Source organism: Peromyscus eremicus, chromosome 7, assembly GCF_949786415.1.
Source record: "Peromyscus eremicus chromosome 7, PerEre_H2_v1, whole genome shotgun sequence".
NCBI lineage: Eukaryota > Metazoa > Chordata > Mammalia > Rodentia > Cricetidae > Peromyscus > Peromyscus eremicus.
Window position 1 is genome coordinate 103,410,652 of NC_081422.1, and position 21,645 is coordinate 103,432,296.

Genomic DNA, 21,645 nt, shown 5'->3' on the forward strand with positions numbered 1-21,645 from the left:
GATAGGGCAACCTCAGGAGCGCCCTGCTGAGGCCTCTGATAGTATGGGCCAATCCAGGCACAAGAAAGGGAACTTTGGGAACATTCTGCATAGACAGCCTGGCAGCTAGGTAGTGGGAGGGGCTGGGCAATGTGGCCTGGGCACAGGCAAGGAGGGAAAGTATTTCTCAATGTAGGATGGTTTGTCCCATAACCTAACCAAACTTTTGTGTTCCTGCTTGAGGACCAGTGGAGTTTGGGAAAGGTAGTGTTGCCATAGTTACTTAGGTCTGGGATTTAGGAGCTTTAGCTGGGGCCTGCAGAGTGGGAAAGCAGGCACTGAAAGTCTGGGGAGGTCCTAGTGTTGGACTCGGGTTGCAGGGCACAGCAGGCATGGTCACTTCCTCAGAATACCCAGCCTATCACTCATCCTGCGCTCTGGGTTCTGATTCTACAACCTGCAGGGAGAAAATTCCAGGAGACGGCCTGCCTTCCACAGCTTTCTAGGACTTAGTGCTGGAACCAGGGAAGTGTGCGTGAGTCTGTATGTGCAGGTGTCTAATGTGGGTGATGTGTGTGTCTCTGGTGGGTAGGTATGATGTGTCAATGCAGTGTCTGTAGGGGGCAGAGTTTTGTATGACTGTTTTCATGTGGTGTCTGAATATAGTTGCATGTGCCCTGTGTGGTGTGTTTAATGTTTGTGTGTATGTGTTTACTGTGTGCATAGGTCATATCTGCATGCATCACCATGTGTATATCTGTATGTGCAAGTGCTCCTGTGTCTGTGTGGAGATGTATGCATTCAGGGTAGGTGGTATGCATATACCTTAGTGTGTGTGCGTGTGTACCTGCTGGTGTGCTGGTGCCCATTTGGGTTAGGGTAGCCCCTGGCTTGTGTGAGTGGTGTATAGCTGAGTGCCTTGACAGAGCAGAGTTAAAGCCAAGGGTGAGGTGGCAAGAGTGCCGAGAAGGGACCTCAGTGCTGGGGGCCTGGCTGGGCCCAGATGGCCATGGGGCGCCTTTCTAGTTGACCTTTCCCAGGCCCCTCGGGTGCCTGGCTCTGCTGCCCTCCCCCTCCCTGTGTGGGCTCTGAGGAGGCGTCCTCTGTGGAATGTGTTTGGTGGCTGAGGGCCAGGCTGGGCTGGGCTCTCCCGGCAGACTGGGGCGTGGGGAGGGGAGTCCAGGGCTCCCACATGCCTGCAGCCCAGCCCCCAGTTTTATCCTCTGCTTTCCCCCACTGGCTTAGGTGACTCCTGCTCAGGTCATGCTGTTATCTCCTGATCCAGCCAGCCCTGCCAGGTGAGCCAGACTTTACCCTAATGGGGAACAGTGTGACTGTCACTGCTACTCGGGGCTCCCCAAGGTGGGGCCCTGCCCTTCAGCCCCCACCCATCCCAGCATAGCCTATAGCCTACTGGTTACCACCCTTTTGGACTCCTGGCCTGAAAGGCCCTTCATCCAAATTCTTTTCTTTTTCATGTATTTATTTTGTTGTTGTGTTGAGATGGGGTCTGTATGTGACTGTCCTGGAACTCACTATATAGACCAGGCTGGTCTCAAACTGACAGAGGTCCACTTGCCTCTGCCTCCAAAGTGGTAGGATCATCACACCCATCTCTGCGTCCAGTTCTTGCATTGTTAATGACACGCTGGTGGTCTATAAGAACTCACCATCCCTCCTGCTGCCGCCTGGGAGTCTAGTGTCCGTATAGAGGGAGCCTCTCCCTCCTCAGAGACCTCTTCAGTCACTTGAATCAGAGAGCAGGGTGTAGAAGGAACGAGGAGATGAGTGCAGAGCTAGGGTGGAGTGTGGGTAGGTGCAGGTCGAGAGCGTGGTGTCTACGGAGAAGGGGTAGTGGTGAGTTTTCCAAGGACAGTGTCTTCTGTTTCTGCCTCGGTCAGTGTGTAGTCCTGGGGTCACCCCGCGCATCTCAGCCTAGTGAATACTGGGAATCTCTGAGTAGCCCAGGCTAGGAGGAGCACCTTGGTAGTGCCACCGTCCTGTCCCTTATCAGTCATTTCTGAGTACCCTCCTGGCCCTGTGAGCCTCACCCGGCTTTTCTCTCTGCCAGGTGACCATGCCTGTCCCCGGCCCAGTCCTTCTTCAGGTGCTCTGGGCCGGGTGTGTCCTCACCCTACAGTCCCCTCTGCCAGCTGCTTTCACTGCCAACGGCACACATCTCCAACACTTGGCGAGAGACCCCACCTCAGGTACCCTTTACGTAGGGGCCACCAACTTCCTGTTCCAGTTGAGCCCTGACTTGCGGCTAGAAGCCGTGGTGTCCACAGGCCCTGTGAATGACAGCCTGGATTGTCTGCCACCTGTGATACCTAATGAATGTCCCCTAGCCCAGCCTACTAACAACCCTAACCAGCTGCTCCTGGTGAGCCCGGAGGCTCTGGTGGTGTGTGGGAGTGTACATCAGGGCATCTGTGAGCTACGGAGCCTGGAACAGATCGGGCAATTGCTGCTACGGCCAGAGCGGCCTGGGGACACCCAGTATGTGGCTGCAAATGACCCTGCGGTTAGCACAGTGGGGCTGGTTGCCCAGGGGTTGGCAGGGGAGCCCCTCCTGTTTGTGGGGCGAGGGTACACCAGCAAGGGTGTAAGCGGTGGCATTCCTCCCATTACAACCCGGGCCCTGCGACCACCGGACCCCCAAGCGGCCTTCTCTTATGAAGAGACGGCCAAGCTGGCTGTGGGCCACCTCTCTGAGTACAGCCACTACTTTGTGAGTGCCTTTCTACGTGGGGCCAGTGCCTATTTCCTGTTCCTGCGGAGAGACCTGAAGGCCGCCTCTAGAGCTTTCCGTGCCTATGTGTCCCGAGTGTGCCTTCAGGACCAGCATTACTACTCGTATGTGGAACTGCCCCTGGCCTGCCAGGGCGGCCGCTATGGCTGGATCCACGCTGCCGCGGTCGCCACATCCGAGGAAGTGGCCCGCGGGGACGTGCTCTTTGCAGCCTTCTCCTCGGTGGCTCCTCCCACTGTGGACCGGCCCCCGTCAGCATCGACCGGGCCGTCTGGAACCTCTGTGCTCTGTGCCTTCCCCCTGGATGAGGTAGACCAGCTTGCTAATTATACTCGAGATGCCTGTTACACCCGGGAAGGCCGTGCTGAGAACGGGACCAAGGTGGCTGACATTGCATATGGTGTCCTTTCTCACTGTGCACAGCTTCCAGTGGTGAGTCCAGGTGTTGGTCACCAAGCACCTAGTCAGAAAGGCCGAGGGGAGCAGGGGCGGGTGGAGTGGCTCTCATGCTAGCTGCTAGGTATTTCCTTTTAGCCCCGAGCAAGAAGACTACCTTATTGCAGTGGCCGAGGCAGGTGGCAAGGAGCAGTGTGGGGTTTGCTTGAGTCGGGCGCTAAGGAAGTGACCGGAGAGGTCGACTGAGGCTGTTTGGGCTGGAGGCTGAGGGTGGAGGTTGGAATGAGCGCTCTTGTTTTAGGTTCTGGAGCAAAAGCAAAGGTAGAGTCGTGTGGCTATAGCCTAGGAAGGATAGGGATGGAGAAACTGCTCCCTGAGCCCAGGCCAGTGTGCTGGGAATTGAGCCAAGCTGTGAGAGCTTTAGGACATGGCTCAGGAAGAGGTGTTGAGTGTAGCAGCTGGAGGAAGTAGCTTCCAGGAAGGGAAGGCAGAAGTTGGGGGCCACGAGGGTCGGGATGAAAAGTGGAAGGAACCACTAGAAACTCGGAGGATGGAAGTCACCAAGGTAAAGCTAAGGCTGGGTCTGTAAGAGTGTGCTGCCCAGGGTGGGACTGTCAGGAAGGCCTAGCAGAGATTGGGGCCTAGGAGAAGGTTGTCCCAGGAGGTTATCCAGGCAGGGTCTTAGTGATGCCTTTTGCTACCTGTAGGATACCCCGGAAGCTTTTCCCTGTGGCTCAGACCACACACCCAGCCCCATGGTCAGCTGTGTCCCTTTGGAAGCCACACCAATTCTGGAGCTGCCAGGGGTTCAACTAACAGCTGTGGCAGTCACCATGGAGGACAGACACACCATTGCTTTCCTGGGTGACAGTCAAGGACAGTTGCACAGGGTACGTCCTTAGGAAGTACTGGGGCTGGGATATGTGACATGTGACATACTACATGCTTCCCATCCCTGCCCCAGCTCTGTTTGTACTGCTCTGCCCAGGGTTGGGTGGTATTTACCTATGATTCTCCCCGAATACACATACACCCTACCCAAGGCTGGTTGTAATAACCTGTCTTGCCCGGAACTCACAATGTAGACCAAGCTGTTCTCAAACTCACAGAAATCTGCCTGTCTCTGCCTCCAGAGTGCTGGGACTAAAGGCTGCCCCACCACACCTGCTCAAAGAGAAAACATATTCATAAATTGTTTCAGTTCTCAGGGGAAGAAAGTTTGGAGTTTGTGGTTTGGGGCTTGGTGCCAGACCTCGTGGTCTTTCGTCTTAGGTCTACCTAGGCCCTGGAAGTGTCGTCCCGTACTCTAAGCAGAGCATCCAGCCGGGGTCTGCTGTGAGCAGAGACCTTACCTTTGATGGTACCTTTGAGCATCTGTATGTAGCGACCCAGACTACTGTAAGTCCTGGACACAGGCTAGGAAATGACTGCTGGGAGGGGTCTCTGGGCAGGTACAGGGACCCGTATGTGGGTGAGCCACTGGTTTTGGATTGCCAGCCTCAGGTCCTCTTTGCTGTCACAGCTTGTGAAGGTTCCTGTGGCCCCTTGTGCTCAGCATCTGGACTGTGACTCTTGCCTGGCCCACAGGGACCCTTATTGTGGCTGGTGCGTGCTCCTGGGCAGGTTAGTGCTCCACAACTCCTGGGCTCGTGCCGCCTCTGTGACTGCGTTATACAAGATGCTTGGCCCTGTCCATCGACTCTCAGCCTCTCACCTCTGGATAGCCCACCCCTGCTCTTCATCCCTACTCAGGGCTTCGGTTCCCTGCCATAGCAGACGCCAGAGCCTGGTAGCAACCCAATGTGAGGGCTGTGACCAGGGCCTCAGGACTAAAGATGTGTCTGCTTTGTGAATTCTTGGTGGCTGCTTGGGGGTCACAGTTACATGTTGGTTCTTCTCAGATGCAGTCGCCGGTCCGAGTGCTCAAGGGGCCAGGGCCCAGAGCAGTGGCTGTGGAGCTTCCAGTCAGAGCCTGGATGTCTTCGAGTGGCAGCTCTGAGCCCTGCCAATATCAGTCGGGAGGAGACGAGGGAGGTAAATGCCCAGAGTAGGTGGGGCCCCGATGGGGAGAGCTCTGGGGATGGATAGAGACCTTGGGCTTTTCTGTTGTTGCATCAAATGCCACATGGCCTTGCTCAGCCACTTCTCTTGGGCCTTGGATTTCTCTGTTACAGTCAAGGTCAGAGGGTGTTGTAGGGCTTAAGGGCTACAGGATGCTAGTGCCAGCCTGTAGTTGGTGTCCCTTAAATGAGAGTCCTTGGTCTACCACCCAGGGGTCCCAAAGCGTGCCCCTTGGCTTTCTCGGTAGGTTTTCCTGTCGGTACCGGGCCTGCCATCCCTTTGGCCAGGGGAATCGTATTTCTGCTACTTTGGAGACCATCAGAGTCCTGCTATGCTGACTGGCTCTGGTGTGATGTGCCCCTCCCCAGACCCGAGTGAGGCTCCGATGCTTCAGAGAGGAGCCGGTGGGTGAGAGAAGGGGCCAGCCCCGGACCTGGGAGCCCAGCCTGCTTCCGTTTTGCTCTAAGGGGTTTTGTTGGGATGAGAGGTGAATCCAGACATAACCCTGGTCGTGCTCTGAGACCCCTTCCTGGCCCCAGTACCCCACAGTGTCCACGCTGTGTCCTGTGGACTTGGTTCTCTGACCCTAGTTCCTGTCTCTGTTTGGGGTGTCAGCCTCATTCCGTATGGATCCCATGCCCTCCCCACTCCTCATTCCTGGCTTTCTCCCCCATGTTGCAGATCATGTCTCTGTGAATGTGGAGCTCAGGTTTGGTGCCGTGGTGATCGCCAGCACCTCCCTCTTGTTCTATGACTGCATGGCAGTTACTGAGTTTTTCCCGTCTGCACCGTGAGTTGCTTACCTTGTCTGTCCCCAGCACCGGGTTCCCTTATTTCAACCTCTATTCCATGACTGCACTATGTGCAGGTGCCGGGCCTGTGTGAGCAGCCGCTGGGGGTGTAACTGGTGTGTGTGGCAGCACCTGTGCACACACAAGGCCTCGTGTGGCGCTGGGCCTATGGTGGCAAGCCAACAGGTGAGTGAGACTCCAGGATGAGGCATGTTGGGGGTAGGGCTGATGGCTCCCCAGGGTGAGGTTCTCTAATGGCCTGGGGTCTGTGCGCCTGCCGGCCTCCTGTGAAGCTCTGTCTGAGCACCCCAGCTGCTTTGTGTGACAGACTCCCTGGAGAGTGGCTACTTGTCCATCCCGTCTGTTTTGGGAGAGGACATTTAAGCTGAGAGGCAAGAGGCGTGGCTTTGGTTCCCCAGCTCAGCACAGACCCCTGGAGCCTGCCCTCTGTGTTCCTGCTTTAGAGAATTAATGGGATGTTTTTGTTTCTCTTTTCCTTGGTCCTTCTTCCCTCTTAACATACCCTTGCCTGCCTGCTCCTGCACCTGCCTGCTGAGTGGCCCTTCCTGTCTTTCTTGGCCTTCCCCCTCAGAGCCCACTTCTCTCCCTAGTCCCTCCTGCAAGGGATGTACTCACCCCTTTCCCACTCACCGTCCCCAAAGGCATGGTCACCCCTACCCCCAACACCTTCCCAGTGGAGCCTACGGCACCCTCCATGGCTTCAGATGTCCTACCTGGGGCCAGGCCTTCCCAGCTCAGCCTCTGGGGCCCGTGGGCGGGTCCTGGCCCCATACTTTCCCCTACCTCCACAGAGTCACCTCTCCATGAGAAGCCCCTCCTTCCTGACCTCCCTGCCACACCTGGAACCACTGTCCCTGCCCCTACTGACTTGGGAGGAGTGACCAGACCTGAGGACCTCTCAGCCTCCTACCCATTCCCCTCAGATGCAGCCACCGTGTCCCCTGCAGAGCCTGGCCCTGAGGCCCTGCCTTCCACGGTGGCTGTGGACCAGACCCCCGGCACTGCCCCTGCCCCCACTTTCCCAGGGGCCACTGGCTCCATGAAGCCTGTTCTGGATTGGCTCATGAAAGAAGGCGGCGAGCTGCCCGAGGCGGATGAGTGGATGGGGGGTGACACGCCCGCCTTCTCCACTTCCACACTCCTCTCAGGTGATGGAGACTCAGCAGAGCACGAGGGCTCTCCTGCCCCCCTCATCCTGCTGTCCAGCCTCGACTACCAGTACGACACCCCCGGGCTCTGGGAGCTGGTGAGGTCCAGCCCAGGAAGGAGGCCTCGGGAGGGGATGGGAAGTTCAGCCGTTGGCTCGCCCTCTGATTCTGCTTTGGGAGGGTGGGGACAGAGGGCGGCCATTGGAGTCGAGCAAGGGAGAGGGCTGAGGTGGGCAGGGTGGGAGCCACAGGCTGCCTCACTCTTGGTGCCTGCAGGGAGAGATGAGTCAGAGGGTGAGCTCCTGCCCCTGTGTGGAGAATGTCCAAGGCTCCTTGCTGATACCAGTCCACGTGGAGCGAGAAGTCCAGCTTCGAGGCAGGAACCTGTGGCTCTTCCAGGTGCGTTTGCCTGTCCGGCTAACCTCTTTCCCTCCAGACTGCTGGCCGAGTCTTATGAAACAGGGAACGGGCGTCGGCAGCCTCAGCTTTCCCTCCCAACGTGGGCTGTTCCAGGGCAGGGCCTGTACTGTAGCTTGCAGGGCCTAGCTCCTAAAGCCACCTGAACAACAGCATGTCCTCTGCCTCCAGGATGGCCCCAAGAACAGCGAATGTGTGATGGAGCTGGAGGGCCTCGAGGTGGCCGTTGAGGCCCAGGTTGAGTGTGAGCCGCCTCCAGACACCTGGTGCTACATCAAGTGCCGGCCACACCAGGTGCAGATCTCAGGGGCCTGGGTGGGCATGGATGCACTGGCCACAGGCTGGCTGGTAACCTCAGCTGGCTGTAGTACTTGTCACAACCCAAGCTTTGACACTGGAAAACAGATGGGCACCCCCAACTGTGCCATATACCTCATGGGGTCCCCATCTCCCAGTCTGACCTCTTAAGTTGATATCCCAGGGGGTTCTGTAGTTTAGTTCCATTGCTGATCTCCTGCCCTTTATCCCTGGGATCCCAGAATTCCAATTCTGAGCTCCGACACTGCTCCCAGTCATTTTAGTCCTTTCCTAAGCCACACCCTCCCCAGGCCTGGCCCGAACTCTAGCTCTGACTTCTCTCCCATTTCTCCAGTTCAGCTATAAAGCTTTGCAGCCGGAACTCCAGGTGGGGCTGTTCCTGCGCTGGGCCGGTGGTCTGCGTGTGGACAGTGCTGATGGGCTGCACGGTCAGTTGCCTGGGGACCACAGGGCAGGCTGGCGGTGTCGGGGCTCCACTAGGCCTCCCCATCACATTCCACTCGTGCTGTCTCTAGTGAGGCTGTATGACTGCTCCGTGGGACATGGGGACTGCAGCCTCTGCCGAACTGCCATGCCTCAGTACAACTGTGTGTGGTGTGAGGGGGAGCATCCACGTTGTGTGGCCCGTGAAGCCTGCCACGAGGCCGAGACTGTGGCCACTCAGTGCCCTGCACCCCTCATTCACTCGGTATGTTGGAATGCTGGCATGTCCCCTCTTACTGCTGCCTTTGGAGGGAAGTTGTCTGTGTCATGGATACACAGGACTCAAAATAGGAAGCTGGGCTGCCGTAGGCCACAGAGGTTGACGGAAAAGTCAAAGTGAATGTCCTTGGCCTGGAACAGGTGGAGCCACTGACTGGACCTATAGACGGAGGCACGCGTGTCACCATCAGGGGCTCCAACCTGGGCCAACGAGTACAGGATGTGCTGGACATGGTCAGAGTGGCTGGAGTGCCCTGTGCTGTTGATACTGAGAAATACGAGGTCTCCAGTAGGTGAGCTGGTTGGGCCCAACGTGGAAGGGCAGTGTGGCTAGATGGCTTCCTCTCCAGGGCCTCCTTCCTCTACTTGTCTACTTTCTTTTCTCCCACCTTTAACTGTGGTGTCAGTGTCTTAGTGCTGGCCTACCACGGAGGCCTGGGACTCTGGCTTCCTATGCATCCCTGCTGTGGGTCCCTGGCCTGGGCTGCTTGGAGATTCTAGTCTGTCGGGCCGAGTTACTGCCTAGAGCTTGCTGAGCTCTGCTTAGACGTACGCTTGACTCTCTTGGTGGCCTTGGATATCACCGTAGCAGGTTCCTCAGCAGCCTTCTCCCCCGCACCGCTGCAAAGCCTGCCCTGGCAGGGCTCAGGAGGGGCTCCTGTGGCACACCTCCAGAGTGCTACAGGTGAATATGGAACAATCTCCAGGAGACACCCATGAGCAACGGGGCCCACGCCTGGCAGGATATCAGGGTGACCTCTTCACTGCACCCTCAGAAGAACTGTTGCAGAGCCCCACAATTTATGTTTTAAACAGGGTCACTTTGCAGGGACATGCACTTCCCTCCAGATGTTTGGTAACTGAGAACCTCCAGAGCCTCTAGACGATTAATAATTTTAGAAACATCAGACTTAGGTGATTTAATGGAGTGATTTATGAAGTGTAAAATATATTGTGGCTGGAGCCTCCCCGGCTAGTTCACACCACTTGCTCTGTTTTGCTAGTGTGTGTGGTGACTGTGACAATGTTAGCCACTGTAGGCTTAATATTCTGGAAGTTCATGTGCCCCGGGCTTCTGTTTCCTGGCTAAGAACCAGCGTTCTTCGACTGCTCGCATCTGCCCCGAGTCCTGACTAGCGGCTTTCAGGGACCTTTTGTTCAAGATCAGGTCAAGTTGGCATCACTCTGCAAGTGGTTGCTGACCACAGGGTGGTGGGGGCTTGAGGTGGCTGGTGAGCCCTCTTACCCACTCGGCGGCCCCACTGCACTCAGCTCTCCAGGGCTTCTTTGTAAATGCTTGTCACATCAGAGAGATGCGCTCCTCCTTGTTGGAAGGTGTACCTAAATGACTAAACCGGGAATATGACTTCTCTGATGCCAAGGCTTGCTAGTGTGCCGCAAGGTGTTCCCTCCAAAGCTAGAGGGGATGCTGGCCCGTCTTGTGGGGGATGGGCACGGCAGACCACCTGGCCGTGGCAGGAAGGGGATCTGCCAGGCCCCTGGGAGGGAGCGTCTGTGTGGCCCACCATCGCCCTACCTGTCTTGTGCCCTCAGTCTTGTGTGCATCACTGGGACCAGCAGGGAGGAAGTGACTGGCGCTGTGGCAGTGGAGGTGCCCGGAAGAGGACATGGTGTCTCAGAGTTCAGCTTTGCCTATCAGGTGCCTGACTGCTAAGCTACCCCCAGCTGACAGTAGGCCTCTCCCTCTGGGGGCGTCCCATCCCATTTGGTTTGCCCTCATAGAGCGCCACACCCTGAGGCTGCCTTGTTTGTCGGAGGTGCCCCTGGCCTCTATCTTGGCCTGACTTTGTCCCCCCACTTCCTCCCCCTCCCACAGGATCCAAAAGTACACTCCATCTTCCCAGGCCGTGGCCCTAGAGCGGGAGGCACCCGCCTCACCCTTCATGGTTCTAAGCTCCTGACTGGGCGGCTAGAGGACATCCGTGTGGTGGTTGGTGACCAGCCTTGCCACTTGTAAGGGCTGCTTCCTTGTTCTACAAAATCCATGTGCTCCATGGAGGAGATGGGGTGGTGGGCAAAGCCAGTGTGGCGTGGGTCAAGTGTACCCCACATGAAAGTTCGGGCCCGCCCCGCAGAAGGCAGGGCTGTGGGAGAAGTACAACGTCAGGGTGACCTGATGGAGACTGCGGTTGGTGAGGAAGCAAAGAGAGCCAGTTTGGGAGCAGGGCGCTGGCTGCTGGATCTGGCCTATCCTCTGCCCCCACCCCAGGCTACCGGAACAGCTGTCTGAGCAGCTGTGCTGTGAGACCGGCCCGTACCCCGAGCCGGCTGTGCTCCCCGTGGCTGTTTGGTTCGGGACCACTGAGCGGAGGCTGCAGCACGGTCAATTCCAGTACACGTGGGATCCCAACGTCACCTCTGTGGGCCCCACCAAGAGCTTCTTCAGGTGTGGGAAGGCTTTGTAGTTCTCCTCACAGTGGGGGAGATGGGGTTCTGGGAATGGGGGCTGTAGACGCCTTACTGTTGACGTGAAGTTTGGGTTTGGGACTGGGCTGTGCTTTAGGTCCGGGTTTGTGTAAGTCATGAGCGGCTCCCCGACTGTGTTTCAGTGGAGGACGCGAGATATGGGTCCGAGGCCAGAATCTGGATGTGGTGCAGATACCAAGAATCCGAGTGACTGTGGTCCCCAAAATGCTTCAGCCTGGCCAGGGTCTTGGACAGAGGCATCACGTGGCCCCTGAGAAAGTACGTTATTCTGGAACCATCATCACAGAGCATGCCCATGAGCCTCCCCTGCTTACACCAGGCTGGCCATCTCTCTCCTCACCCGTACCACAGTCTGTGGGCAGCCGTGGGGTAGTGGGCTCCAAAGGAGATGCTTTCCACCTCTGCTCAGCCGTCCGTCTCCTGAGGTGCCCTGGTTGATCTGCTGTCACCTTCGTCCACAGTTTGAGGAACCGTGTCTTGTGAACTCATCCCGTCTTATCGTGTGCCGCACGCCTGCTCTCCCAGGCCCGCCGGAGGACCCCTGGGTCCAGGTGGAGTTTATCCTGGACAACGTGGTCTTTGACTTTGCTACACTGAGCCCCACGCCCTTCTCCTATGAGGCTGACCCCACTTTGCGTTCCCTCAACCCAGAGGATCCCACCACACCGTTCCGGCACAAGCCGGGGAGCGTGTTCTCTGTGGAGGTAATGTACCTTCTCGGGCCCTCTGGTAGGAGAACAGTATGTATGTGTATGCTGGAGAGGTCAGGTTGAAAGAGCAGGCCCTGAAGGGGGTTGGTACAGCATAGGTGCCAGCCTAGGTCCTGGCAGGGATTTGAATGGTGGCCTGGGTCCCTATACTCCACCAAGGTATCTGCGTTTGGTTAGGTCAATGGTTTGGCGTATTCAGTAATTGGGTAGTGTGGTACACATTAGGTGGCTGATCCTCATTTGTCAACTGGGCTTACATGGATGACACTAGATGCACGTTGTGACACACATAGTAAGTAGTGTGTGGGCACTTGGACAGGCCAGAGTCAGAGAATCCGTCATCACCTAGCCGTGGGTAACCCAAGAGCTGGTTATCTGCCCAGAGGGTGGGGAATGGTTTTAGGTCCTGCAGAGTTTCAGCCGTGAGAAGACAGGAAGGAAGCACAGAGGAGGTTGTGATGAGCCGTCTAAAGGACATCTCTGACCATGGGCTCTGCCTGCAGGGGAAACGTCCCCTTTGGGAAGACAGGCTCAGGTGGCAAGCGTTCTGAGTAACCTCAGTGACCCAATGTTCCAGGGGGAGAATCTGGACCTTGCCATGTCGAAGGAGGAGGTGGTGGCCATGATAGGAAACGGCCCCTGTGTGGTGAAGACTCTAACCCGGCACCACCTGTACTGTGAACCCCCTGTCCAGCAGCCCCTGCCACAGCACCACTCCTTCCCGGAGGCGCCAGATGCTTTGCCCGAGTTCACGGTCAGTGGGCAGGACCTGGGCGGGGCTGGGCATCGTGATGTCTGGGGCCCTGGCTCACAGGTAGCTTCCCACACAGGTACAGATGGGAAACCTACGCTTCTCCCTGGGTCATGTGCAGTATGATGGCGAGAGCCCCGTGGCTTTTCCCGTGGCGGCCCAAGTGGGCTTGGGAGTGGGCACGTCTCTCCTGGCTCTGGGTGTCATTATCATTGTCCTCGTATACAGGTGGGTGTAGCCAGTTATGGCAGGCAGGGAGATGTGGCTGGACAGAGAAGGGAGAGACTAGAGCAGGGGTCTGCAAAATTTTGTTTTGTTTTTCCGAGACAGGGTTTCTCTGTCTAGCCCTGGGTGTCCTGGAACTGGCTGTGTAGACCAGGCTGTCCTCAAACTCACAGAGATCCACCTGCTTCTGCCTCCCAAGTGCTGGGATTAAAGGCATGCACCACCACTGCCTGGCATATTTTTTTAAGATTTATTTATTTTTATTTTATGGGCATTGGTGTTTTGTCTGCTTGTGTGTCTGTGTGAGGGTGTCAGATCCCCTGGAACTGGAGCTACAGACAGTTGGGAGCTGCCATGTGGGTGCTGGGAATTGAACCTAGGTCCTCTAGAAGAGCAGCCAGTGCTCTTAACCACTGAGCCATCTCTCCACTCTGCAAATATGTCACAGAAAGGATCAGATCTCTGGTTGCAACAGGCCTAGCGGTCTCCCACAATACTCTGTTCTGCCCTTGGGCAGAGGAACAGCCATGAACAATACGTAAACCATTGATCATAGCTGAGTTCTAACAAACGTGTGTTTATAAAAATAGCTTATGGGCCCTATATGACATAGTCAGAGTTTGCTGGGGACAGGAGTGAGGGGTAGATGTGCGTTGATGGGAATGGGACAGGGTGAATTGTTCGGGGTCAGGTTAGACTGGGGTTGGCCTGGAGTAGAGTTAAGCAGGCCTGAGCCAGGTCGAGCCCAGCAAGGGCGGCTCTTTCCCTTCTGCCCTTGGTGCTGAGTAGGAGAAAGAGCAAGCAGGCCCTGAGGGACTATAAGAAAGTGCAGATCCAGCTGGAGAATCTGGAGAGCAGTGTGCGGGACCGCTGCAAGAAGGAGTTTACAGGTGAGAAGACCGTGCGTGGGAGTGGCCTCCAGGGCTCTGCCCAAGGCTGCTCCGGTCACATGGGATCCACTGACATTCCTCTGCTCGACAGACCTCATGACTGAGATGACTGACCTCACCAGTGACCTCCTTGGCAGCGGCATTCCCTTCCTTGACTACAAGGTGTATGCAGAGAGGGTCTTCTTCCCTGGGCACCGGGAGTCACCCTTGCACAGGGACCTCGGTGTGCCCGACAGCAGACGACCCACTGTGGAACAGGGCCTGGGGCAGCTCTCCAACCTGCTTAACAGCAAGCTCTTCCTCACCAAGGTGCACTCCCAGCCAGGCCTCCCCACCCCTTCTTGCTCCTAACTGGACTGGCCCAGTCTCCTCCATCTGTCTCTGAACCCACCCCTCATTCTCACGCTCTCCCTGGCCTCAGTTCATCCACACACTGGAGAGTCAGCGTACCTTCTCCGCTCGGGACCGTGCCTACGTGGCATCTCTGCTCACTGTCGCACTTCACGGGAAACTTGAATACTTCACTGACATCCTCCGTACTCTGCTTAGTGACCTGGTGGCCCAGTATGTGGCCAAGAACCCCAAGCTGATGCTGCGCAGGTGTGTGGCTGTCAGGGTGTAGGACCGCTGGAGCCAGGAGTAGAGCCAGGGTCTCGGGTTGGGGGTCTGTGGAATGGGCGCTGGAGCCCCTGCTGACCCTGGCCTCTCTTCCTTGCCATCTCAGGACGGAGACGGTGGTGGAGAAGCTGCTCACCAACTGGATGTCCATCTGCCTCTACACCTTTGTGAGGGTGAGGGAGGGCCCGCGGCGCTGCACCAGGGAGGGTCGGGCCCTTCGAGCACTAAGTCTCCAGCAGGCCTCGCCCAACAGCATGCCCCGTGTACTCTTGCCTCTCGCCAGAGGCCCTGACTGCCCACACTTTGACAGGACTCTGTAGGAGAGCCTCTCTACATGCTCTTCCGAGGGATTAAGCATCAAGTGGACAAGGGTCCCGTGGACAGTGTGACTGGCAAAGCCAAGTACACCCTGAATGACAACCGCCTGCTCAGAGAGGATGTGGAGTACCGTCCCCTGGTGAGGCTGTGCTCTGGGCAGGTGTGCCTGTCTCTGGTCTGAACCATCAGTTTCCACTGGCTTCTGGTGCCTACCCCTAGATATAGAGCCTGTGTGCCCTCTGGCTGCCTGCTGGAGAGGCCATTTATTCATTTCTTGTGGTAGGAACACATGGCCTCCTGCATGCTAGAAGCGTTCTTCCAGCACTGAGCTACAGCCTAGCATGGTAGCATTGGGGTGGGAGTCTCAGAGGGTCCCTGACTTAGGAGGGAAGCGCGGATGTGTGCTGAGTCAGCTTCTTTCTTGCCATCTCACCAGGATGCAGTCTTGTCCCCTAAGCCAGTGGCCACTTGGCAGGCAGACCTGCCTGGAGCTTCCCTGTCCCACACAAGGGTTCCTGTGGAGGTCCCGGCTAGTCTCCGCTAAACAGCTTCTCCATCAGATTGCAGGGGGAGTTCTGGCTTGTGCAGACTGCCTCAGGCATGAAGGAGGGTTATGTGCTCACTTGGGGGTTCTCCCATTGACCCCATGAGCATTTGTATCAAGAGGGGGAGCAGACAGGTGAGGCGTTGAGGACTACTTGATACCGGGCTGGGCCCCGAGGCCGTAGCCTTCTCAAGCCCTGCCCTTGGCCTGTGTCTTGGTCATTCTGCATGTGGAACCAGTCCTAAAATCACTCCCGTTTCTCGTGTAGACCTTGAATGCTCTCCTGGCTGTGGGGCCTGGGGCAGGAGAGGCCCAGGGTATCCCTGTCAAAGTCCTGGACTGTGACACCATCTCTCAGGCCAAGGAGAAGATGCTAGACCAGCTTTATAAGGGAGTGCCTCTTGCCCAGCGGCCAGACTCTCGAACCTTGGATGTTGGTGAGGATCGGAAGCAGGGTGGCTTGGGGACCCTGAGATAGGGTTGGGCCTGAGCTGGCCCAGGATTGGTCTTGTGAGGACAGGTGGGATGTTGGAAGTCGGTACAACAGCTGGCTCAAACATTATCAGATGACCTTTCACCTGGAGAGGGTTCTGCTCCAGCTCTATGGAGAGGGTGGGTGAGGGGCCCTCCAGGTGGAAGGGCCATGTCTCCTAGGAGGAGATGGGCTGCATGGCAGGAAGAGGACTCTGGAAGCCCTGAACCCGGTCCTCTCTTGTCTTTGTAGAATGGCGGTCTGGAGTGGCCGGGCACCTCATCCTTTCCGATGAGGATGTCACATCTGAGATCCAGGGTCTGTGGAGGCGTCTGAATACCCTGCAGCATTACAAGGTGGGAGGGGTGAGGGCTAGGGCTGGATGGGGGACTAAGCCTGATGGGAGGATCACCAGCTGTGGTTAGCAGGTCCCAGATGGAGCAACGGTGGCCCTAGTCCCCTGCCTTACAAAGCATGTTCTTAGAGAAAACCAGGACTACATCCCTGGAGAACGTGAGTACCACCTCCTCCTCATGGTGGTTTTCTGCACTTGGTTGCCTAGTCCTGGGTTGCCAGAGAAGGTCCTTCGGACTGAGGGAGGGCCAGTGCCTCTGTCTGTTCAGAGGAACCTCAGCCAGATGCTCTCACTCCTGGACATGGGTTCCTGAGAGGTGGCAGCAGCATGTTGGGGGGTGAGGGGCACACAAACTCTTACATCTTGGCACAGGAACCCCAATGCTGGAGGATGTAGATGAGGGGGGCATCCGGGCCTGGCACCTGGTAAAGCCAAGTGAGGAGCCGGAGCCTCCCAGGCCGAGGAGGGGCAGCCTTCGGGGTGGGGAACGTGAGCGAGCCAAGGCCATTCCTGAGATCTACCTGACGCGCCTGCTGTCCATGAAGGTGGGCTGGACTACCCAGGGAACATGGGCGTGGTGTGGGGCTTGTACAAGGGAGCAGCTGCTGCTAAGATCTCCTTCCTAACTGGGCTCTCCAATTCCTTTTCTCCCCACAGGGCACACTGCAGAAGTTTGTGGACGACCTGTTCCAGGTGATTCTCAGCACCAGCCGCCCCGTGCCGCTGGCCGTGAAGTACTTCTTTGACTTGCTGGATGAACAGGCCCAGCAGCATGGCATCTCCGACCAGGATACCATCCATATCTGGAAGACCAACAGGTGTGGGAGGAGCAGGGCTCAAGACCTATGTGGGGGTCTCCTGCCTCCCCAGCATGGTTATTGGCCCCCTTCTCCCCCATCTGCAGCCTGCCACTGAGGTTCTGGATCAACATCATCAAAAACCCACAGTTCGTGTTCGACGTGCAGACATCTGATAACATGGATGCAGTGCTCCTTGTTATCGCACAGACCTTCATGGATGCCTGCACCCTGGCCGACCACAAACTGGGCAGGGTGAGCAGGCTCAGAGGGATATGACAGGGGAGGATGGGGTCACCCACGTGGCCTAAGTGGGTGTGGACAGTGTTGGGTGCAGCCTCTTCTCATAGTTGGCAAGGAGAAGATGGTTAGGGGGCATTAACCTAAGGCATTCCCACACCAGGCTTCATCCCAAAGGCTCTCTAGAAGGTGGCCAAGATCAGTCTCAAGGGATTAGCAGGAGGGAAGGGGGTAGGGCACCTGTGTCAGCTCAGACTTGAGATGGTAGGAGGTGCAGCCTCCTATGGTAGGGGTGGAGTGTGGTGACAGACTGACAGCGTAGTCATATGTAGCCAGTGCCACCCGATGAGGTCTTACCATTAGGGCAAATGGGTAGCTGCAGGAGGCTTGGAACAGGGAGTAGTGTGATTTGACAAAGCATCTTGGCAGTTACGTGTAGATGGGCTATCCTGTGGTCCAGTGGCTAGCTCAAGCCAGCAAAGGTACAGGTGTGGATTGAAGGTGTAGGATATTGAAGGGTGAGGCCAGTCTCCCAGGCCCCAGACTGTGGTGACCTCAGGTTTGGGGGTGAGCCTGAGGAGTTGCAGGGGATCACCAGCAGTCTTGGGTGGAGGCTTGGATTCTCCAATCCTAGAGCAATCCGCCAGGATGCCTGGCAGATTTGGTTTCTTGGGGTGTTGTCTTTTGTCAATGGTTTGAAAGGAGTCCAGGGAAGAGCCAGCAGTGTGCAGGGAGGGGGTGTGAGCATGGCATGAAAGGTGGGGTCAAAGCCCAGAATCTCCTGACATATGGGGTCCCCAGGGGCCAAGGCCTTAATGGTATGTGGCACCTGCTGCCAAGCCTGAGGACCTGAGTTCAATCCCTGGGACCCATATGGTGTAAGAAGAGAACCAACTCCTGCAAGTTGTCCTCTGACCTTCACACATGCATGTGCACAACAAAATAAAAGAAAAAACCCAAGGAGTAGGCTAGGGTGACCAATGGTCCTGGTTTGTTGGAAGGGTCCTGGGATGTGGGTTGTTTAGTTATAAAACAGTGATGATGTTGATCACCCTGTTGAACTTTGACCCTCTCTTCTTCTCTGCTGCCCTCCCCCGGGTGTCCAGGATTCTCCCATCAACAAGCTTCTGTATGCTCGGGATATTCCCCGTTACAAACAGATGGTAGAAAGGTACTGGGGAGGGCGTGGGTCTGGAGAGGCGTTGGGGTGTGTGTGCAGCTGAGGCCCTAGGGAAGCCCTGGTGGGACCAAGGACGTGGGCTTTGCTTATTTCGCATCTGCTATCCCCGGCTTTCTGGCAGATACTATACAGACATCAGACAGACCGTCCCGGCCAGTGACCAAGAGATGAACTCAGTCCTGGCGGAGCTGTCCCGGGTAAGTCTTCCCCTTCGTATGTTTCCACTTGTTACCTCTGTACCTCTGTGATCTGGCTGGGAGAGGACACACATCCTGTGTTACTACAAAAGGCCAGACCTCTAGCATCTCAGTAAGCAGAGGTCTCGTCGTGAGAGCTGTCACCTGTCAGATCTAGCCAGGTACTTGTGTAGCTGCAGCCCCGGTTAGGGTCTGTAGAGTGGGTGGAATTCAGCGCTAGGCCTTTGGAGTCTACCTGCCTGCACTATCCACTGTTCTGCTGCGAACTTTAGGAACTATGGACAGTGTTCCTTAAGTGGTTACAAGGACACCCACATTACCAACAGCAGCTATGTTTTGGGGGTACAGCTGTGTCAAGCCCTTCATGGGGCTGTGCTTCTGCATTTGGTCACCCTAAGAGCTCCATGGTTACTTGAGCTACATCACCATTACTGTCCATAAAAGGAGACTGAAGATCTGATGACCCCATGGAAGGCCTTGGACGGGCCTCAGGAAACATTTGAGTAAGATCAGAGCAAAATTACGCTGAGTTCCCAGCCAGTCCATGGCCCTGTAGTTGCTTAGAATGAATGGGAGCAATATCTAGCTGTAGCCTTGCCTGGGAGAGGCAGGCAGGGTTCCAGGGGAAACTCAGCCCTGCTGAAACTAGTCCTGGACTTTCTTCCTACCATGGAGGTCTCTGGCCTTAGCCTGTCCTGAGCTGTAGTTATGCTTTGCCTTGGGTCCCTGCCCTGTAGAGAGGCTCTGCCTCCCACCCACACAGGACCCATTCTTTTTCAGGTCCTCTTCTCTGGGGTCCTGGGCCTCTTCCCCCACTTCCTTCTCATTTCTCTCACGTTGTACCTGCCCTCTTCCCTAGAACTACTCTGGTGACCTTGGGGCCCGAGTGGCACTGCATGAACTCTACAAGTATATCAACAAATACTACGACCAGGTGAGTACACCCTGGGCCTGACGGCAGGGCTGACTTTGCTCTCAGTGTGCCTCTTGGGAAGCCGAGTTGGGGTTCCATAGGCTCGTTCAGTGATGTTGCCTCTGCTCTCCCTGTCCCTACAATTCCCCATCCTGGTTCTGCAGTAGGGCTTCCAGGCATGGTAGTAGTGTTTAGGGGTACCTAGAGAGTCTGCCAGGGTCTAGAGATGGTATGTGGGATGTGCTGGAAAACCACCTAGTTGCCATCCCGTGAGGATTCCAGGGTTGGCTTTGTCCTGGATATTAACACTTGTCAGGGTACAGATTGGGCTGGGCTTCAGGAACCAAAGGATGAACACAGCCAGGGAGGGGTTTTTCTGGCCCTCTCTTGACCAGACCTGTTGTTCTAAGTACCTGTTAGTCATTCTAGGAGTGCCTACTGGAATTACATTGCTTGGCACCAGTGATGTGCCTGTCACAGTTGAGACTACAGGAACCTGTATGATGGCCCACAGCTAGTGGTCTGGTAACAGCTAATTATACATGTGTCCTTCAGTGTGCCGTGAGCCCCAGCAGAGGTGATGCGGGACACACATGTCCTTCAGTGCGCCGTGAGCCCCAGCAGAGGTGATGCAGTCTCGCCCATTGGAGGGAGGCAGCCTCATTTGTGGTTCTCTGGTTGTACTTTTGCCTATCTGTCTCACGCCGTACCTCCTGGTCTTGGCACACAGAATCATGAAATGCCCTTAGCTGGCAGGCAGAGCAGTGGAGATGGCTAGGGCAGACCTTGTGAGAAGGCCAGTGTGTGTAAGGCTGGCTTCTACACAAGATGAGCTGGGCACGGAAAGAATGTTAAGGAGTAAAGTATGTCCGTCTCTAACTGCCTACTCTTTACCATCTCTGTGTGGTGGTGCATGACTATATTCTCAACACTGGAAAGGCAGGAAGTTTATGTAAGGCCGTACTGAGACCCTGTCTCAAAAACAACAAACTCTAGAAAAGCAACCCATGGTGACTTTGTTCAGTTTTCACCCTGACAGTAAGTGATGCAATTCACTGGATTTCTCTGTGCTTACCCCCGACTATGCTACAGCCTTTAGGCCTGCCGCAGTCTACTCGCGGTGATCGTGGGGTCCAGCGATGTCTCCTCTGGTTGTTGCTTCTGCCTTTCAGATCATCACAGCCCTGGAGGAGGATGGCACTGCCCAGAAGATGCAGCTGGGCTACCGGCTCCAGCAGATCGCGGCTGCTGTGGAAAACAAGGTCACGGATCTATAGGGACCAGGGAGTCCTGGCCTGCTGTGTCTCAGCACCTCCTGGGCAGCCCTGGAAGGGAGAGGCCACCTTCGTAGATGCCTGTAGTGACTGACAAGCAGAGTTTAATGAAAGGTGGCCCCCAGTCTCCCGCTGGCTTCAGCCCCATTGGACCCACCTTGTAGGCCTGGGACCTAGTGGCTCAGTGGGTAGTGCCAGGCCTGCCCCAAGCCTGGTGACTCTGTGACATACTTCCTGGGTGACGCCAGCCTGCACGGAGCTGGGGATTTAGCATTTCCAGAGAATGTCTGGTAGGGCCTCTGGGCCCCTGGGGAGACTGTACTGTTCTTGAGCGCTGGCCTACATCCCATCAGGAATCACAGAGGAAGGAAGAGAGCCTCCCACTTCCTGTCCTCTTCATCCATCCTCCTTGACCTCAGTTTAGCTTCCTCTGTCCTTGTTCCCTGTTGCCAATTTCAAGGCCTGAGAGGGAAAAAAAAAAAAAGCCTTTCTAGGTTGTTGCTGCCTAAGCAGAGCGGTGCCTGAGGCCCACCCTGTCTTCAGGTGGCTGGTGGGGACGGGAGCAGTGGTCCACCGAGACGCAGCGCTTCACTAAAGGCTAACACACGGTGTGGACTCTGACACGTGGACTCTCCGGCCCTACTGCTGGCTGGCAGCTGTTGGGGGACATGGGCACAGTCACGTTCTGAAGGGTCTCCTGACCCCTAGGAAAGGCCGTACACTGCAGACTGGCAGGCTCTGCGTCCTGGAACAGAGACCCTGAAGCACAAGAGGACTCACTTGGAGATCTGGGGCCCGGTGGGGAGGGCAGGTTCTCCATGTTCAAGGGGTCCTCCTTGTTTGCAGGTTGTACTGACTTCTCCATTCATGTTCCTTGATTTGGAAGGAATTGGGAAAGTGTGGCCTCATTAAAGGTGACTGCAGACACCATGGGTCTCAAGGGTCCTTGTCCTTGGCCCCGTTTCTGGACCTGATTTCCATATTGCTGTCCATGTGGAGGTACCTTAAGGTGGGGGTTCAAAGCCAACCACCTGCCTGGGTGGTGGCCCCCTGCGTGGTAGTTTCCTGTTGGAAGCTGCAGGTGAACCTCAGGACCACTGTACTGAGGTTTCCTGTGGCTGCCTGGGT

The 21,645-nt window shown here is 56.4% G+C and overlaps 1 protein-coding gene across 1 annotated transcript; it reads left to right on the forward strand.

Annotated features, from left to right (window-relative positions):
• The first annotated feature begins 963 nt into the window (after nt 1–963).
• Nucleotides 964–21,445, forward strand: Plxnb1 (plexin B1). The gene is made up of 37 exons (XM_059268719.1): nt 964–1,277; nt 2,051–3,163; nt 3,835–4,017; nt 4,400–4,525; nt 4,650–4,750; nt 5,029–5,161; nt 5,436–5,592; nt 5,870–5,978; nt 6,057–6,165; nt 6,572–7,246; nt 7,425–7,547; nt 7,737–7,859; nt 8,218–8,311; nt 8,399–8,571; nt 8,727–8,878; nt 10,140–10,245; nt 10,423–10,559; nt 10,816–10,992; nt 11,156–11,291; nt 11,459–11,737; nt 12,321–12,497; nt 12,574–12,722; nt 13,509–13,609; nt 13,701–13,918; nt 14,031–14,209; nt 14,334–14,400; nt 14,538–14,684; nt 15,358–15,526; nt 15,814–15,917; nt 15,990–16,074; nt 16,289–16,461; nt 16,574–16,734; nt 16,821–16,968; nt 18,060–18,124; nt 18,255–18,330; nt 19,190–19,264; nt 20,416–21,445. Exons 2-37 carry the CDS (start codon nt 2,057–2,059, stop codon nt 20,518–20,520), a joined length of 6,399 nt encoding a protein of 2,132 aa, XP_059124702.1. The 5' UTR covers nt 964–1,277; nt 2,051–2,056; the 3' UTR covers nt 20,521–21,445.
• Nucleotides 21,446–21,645: the final 200 nt, after the last annotated feature.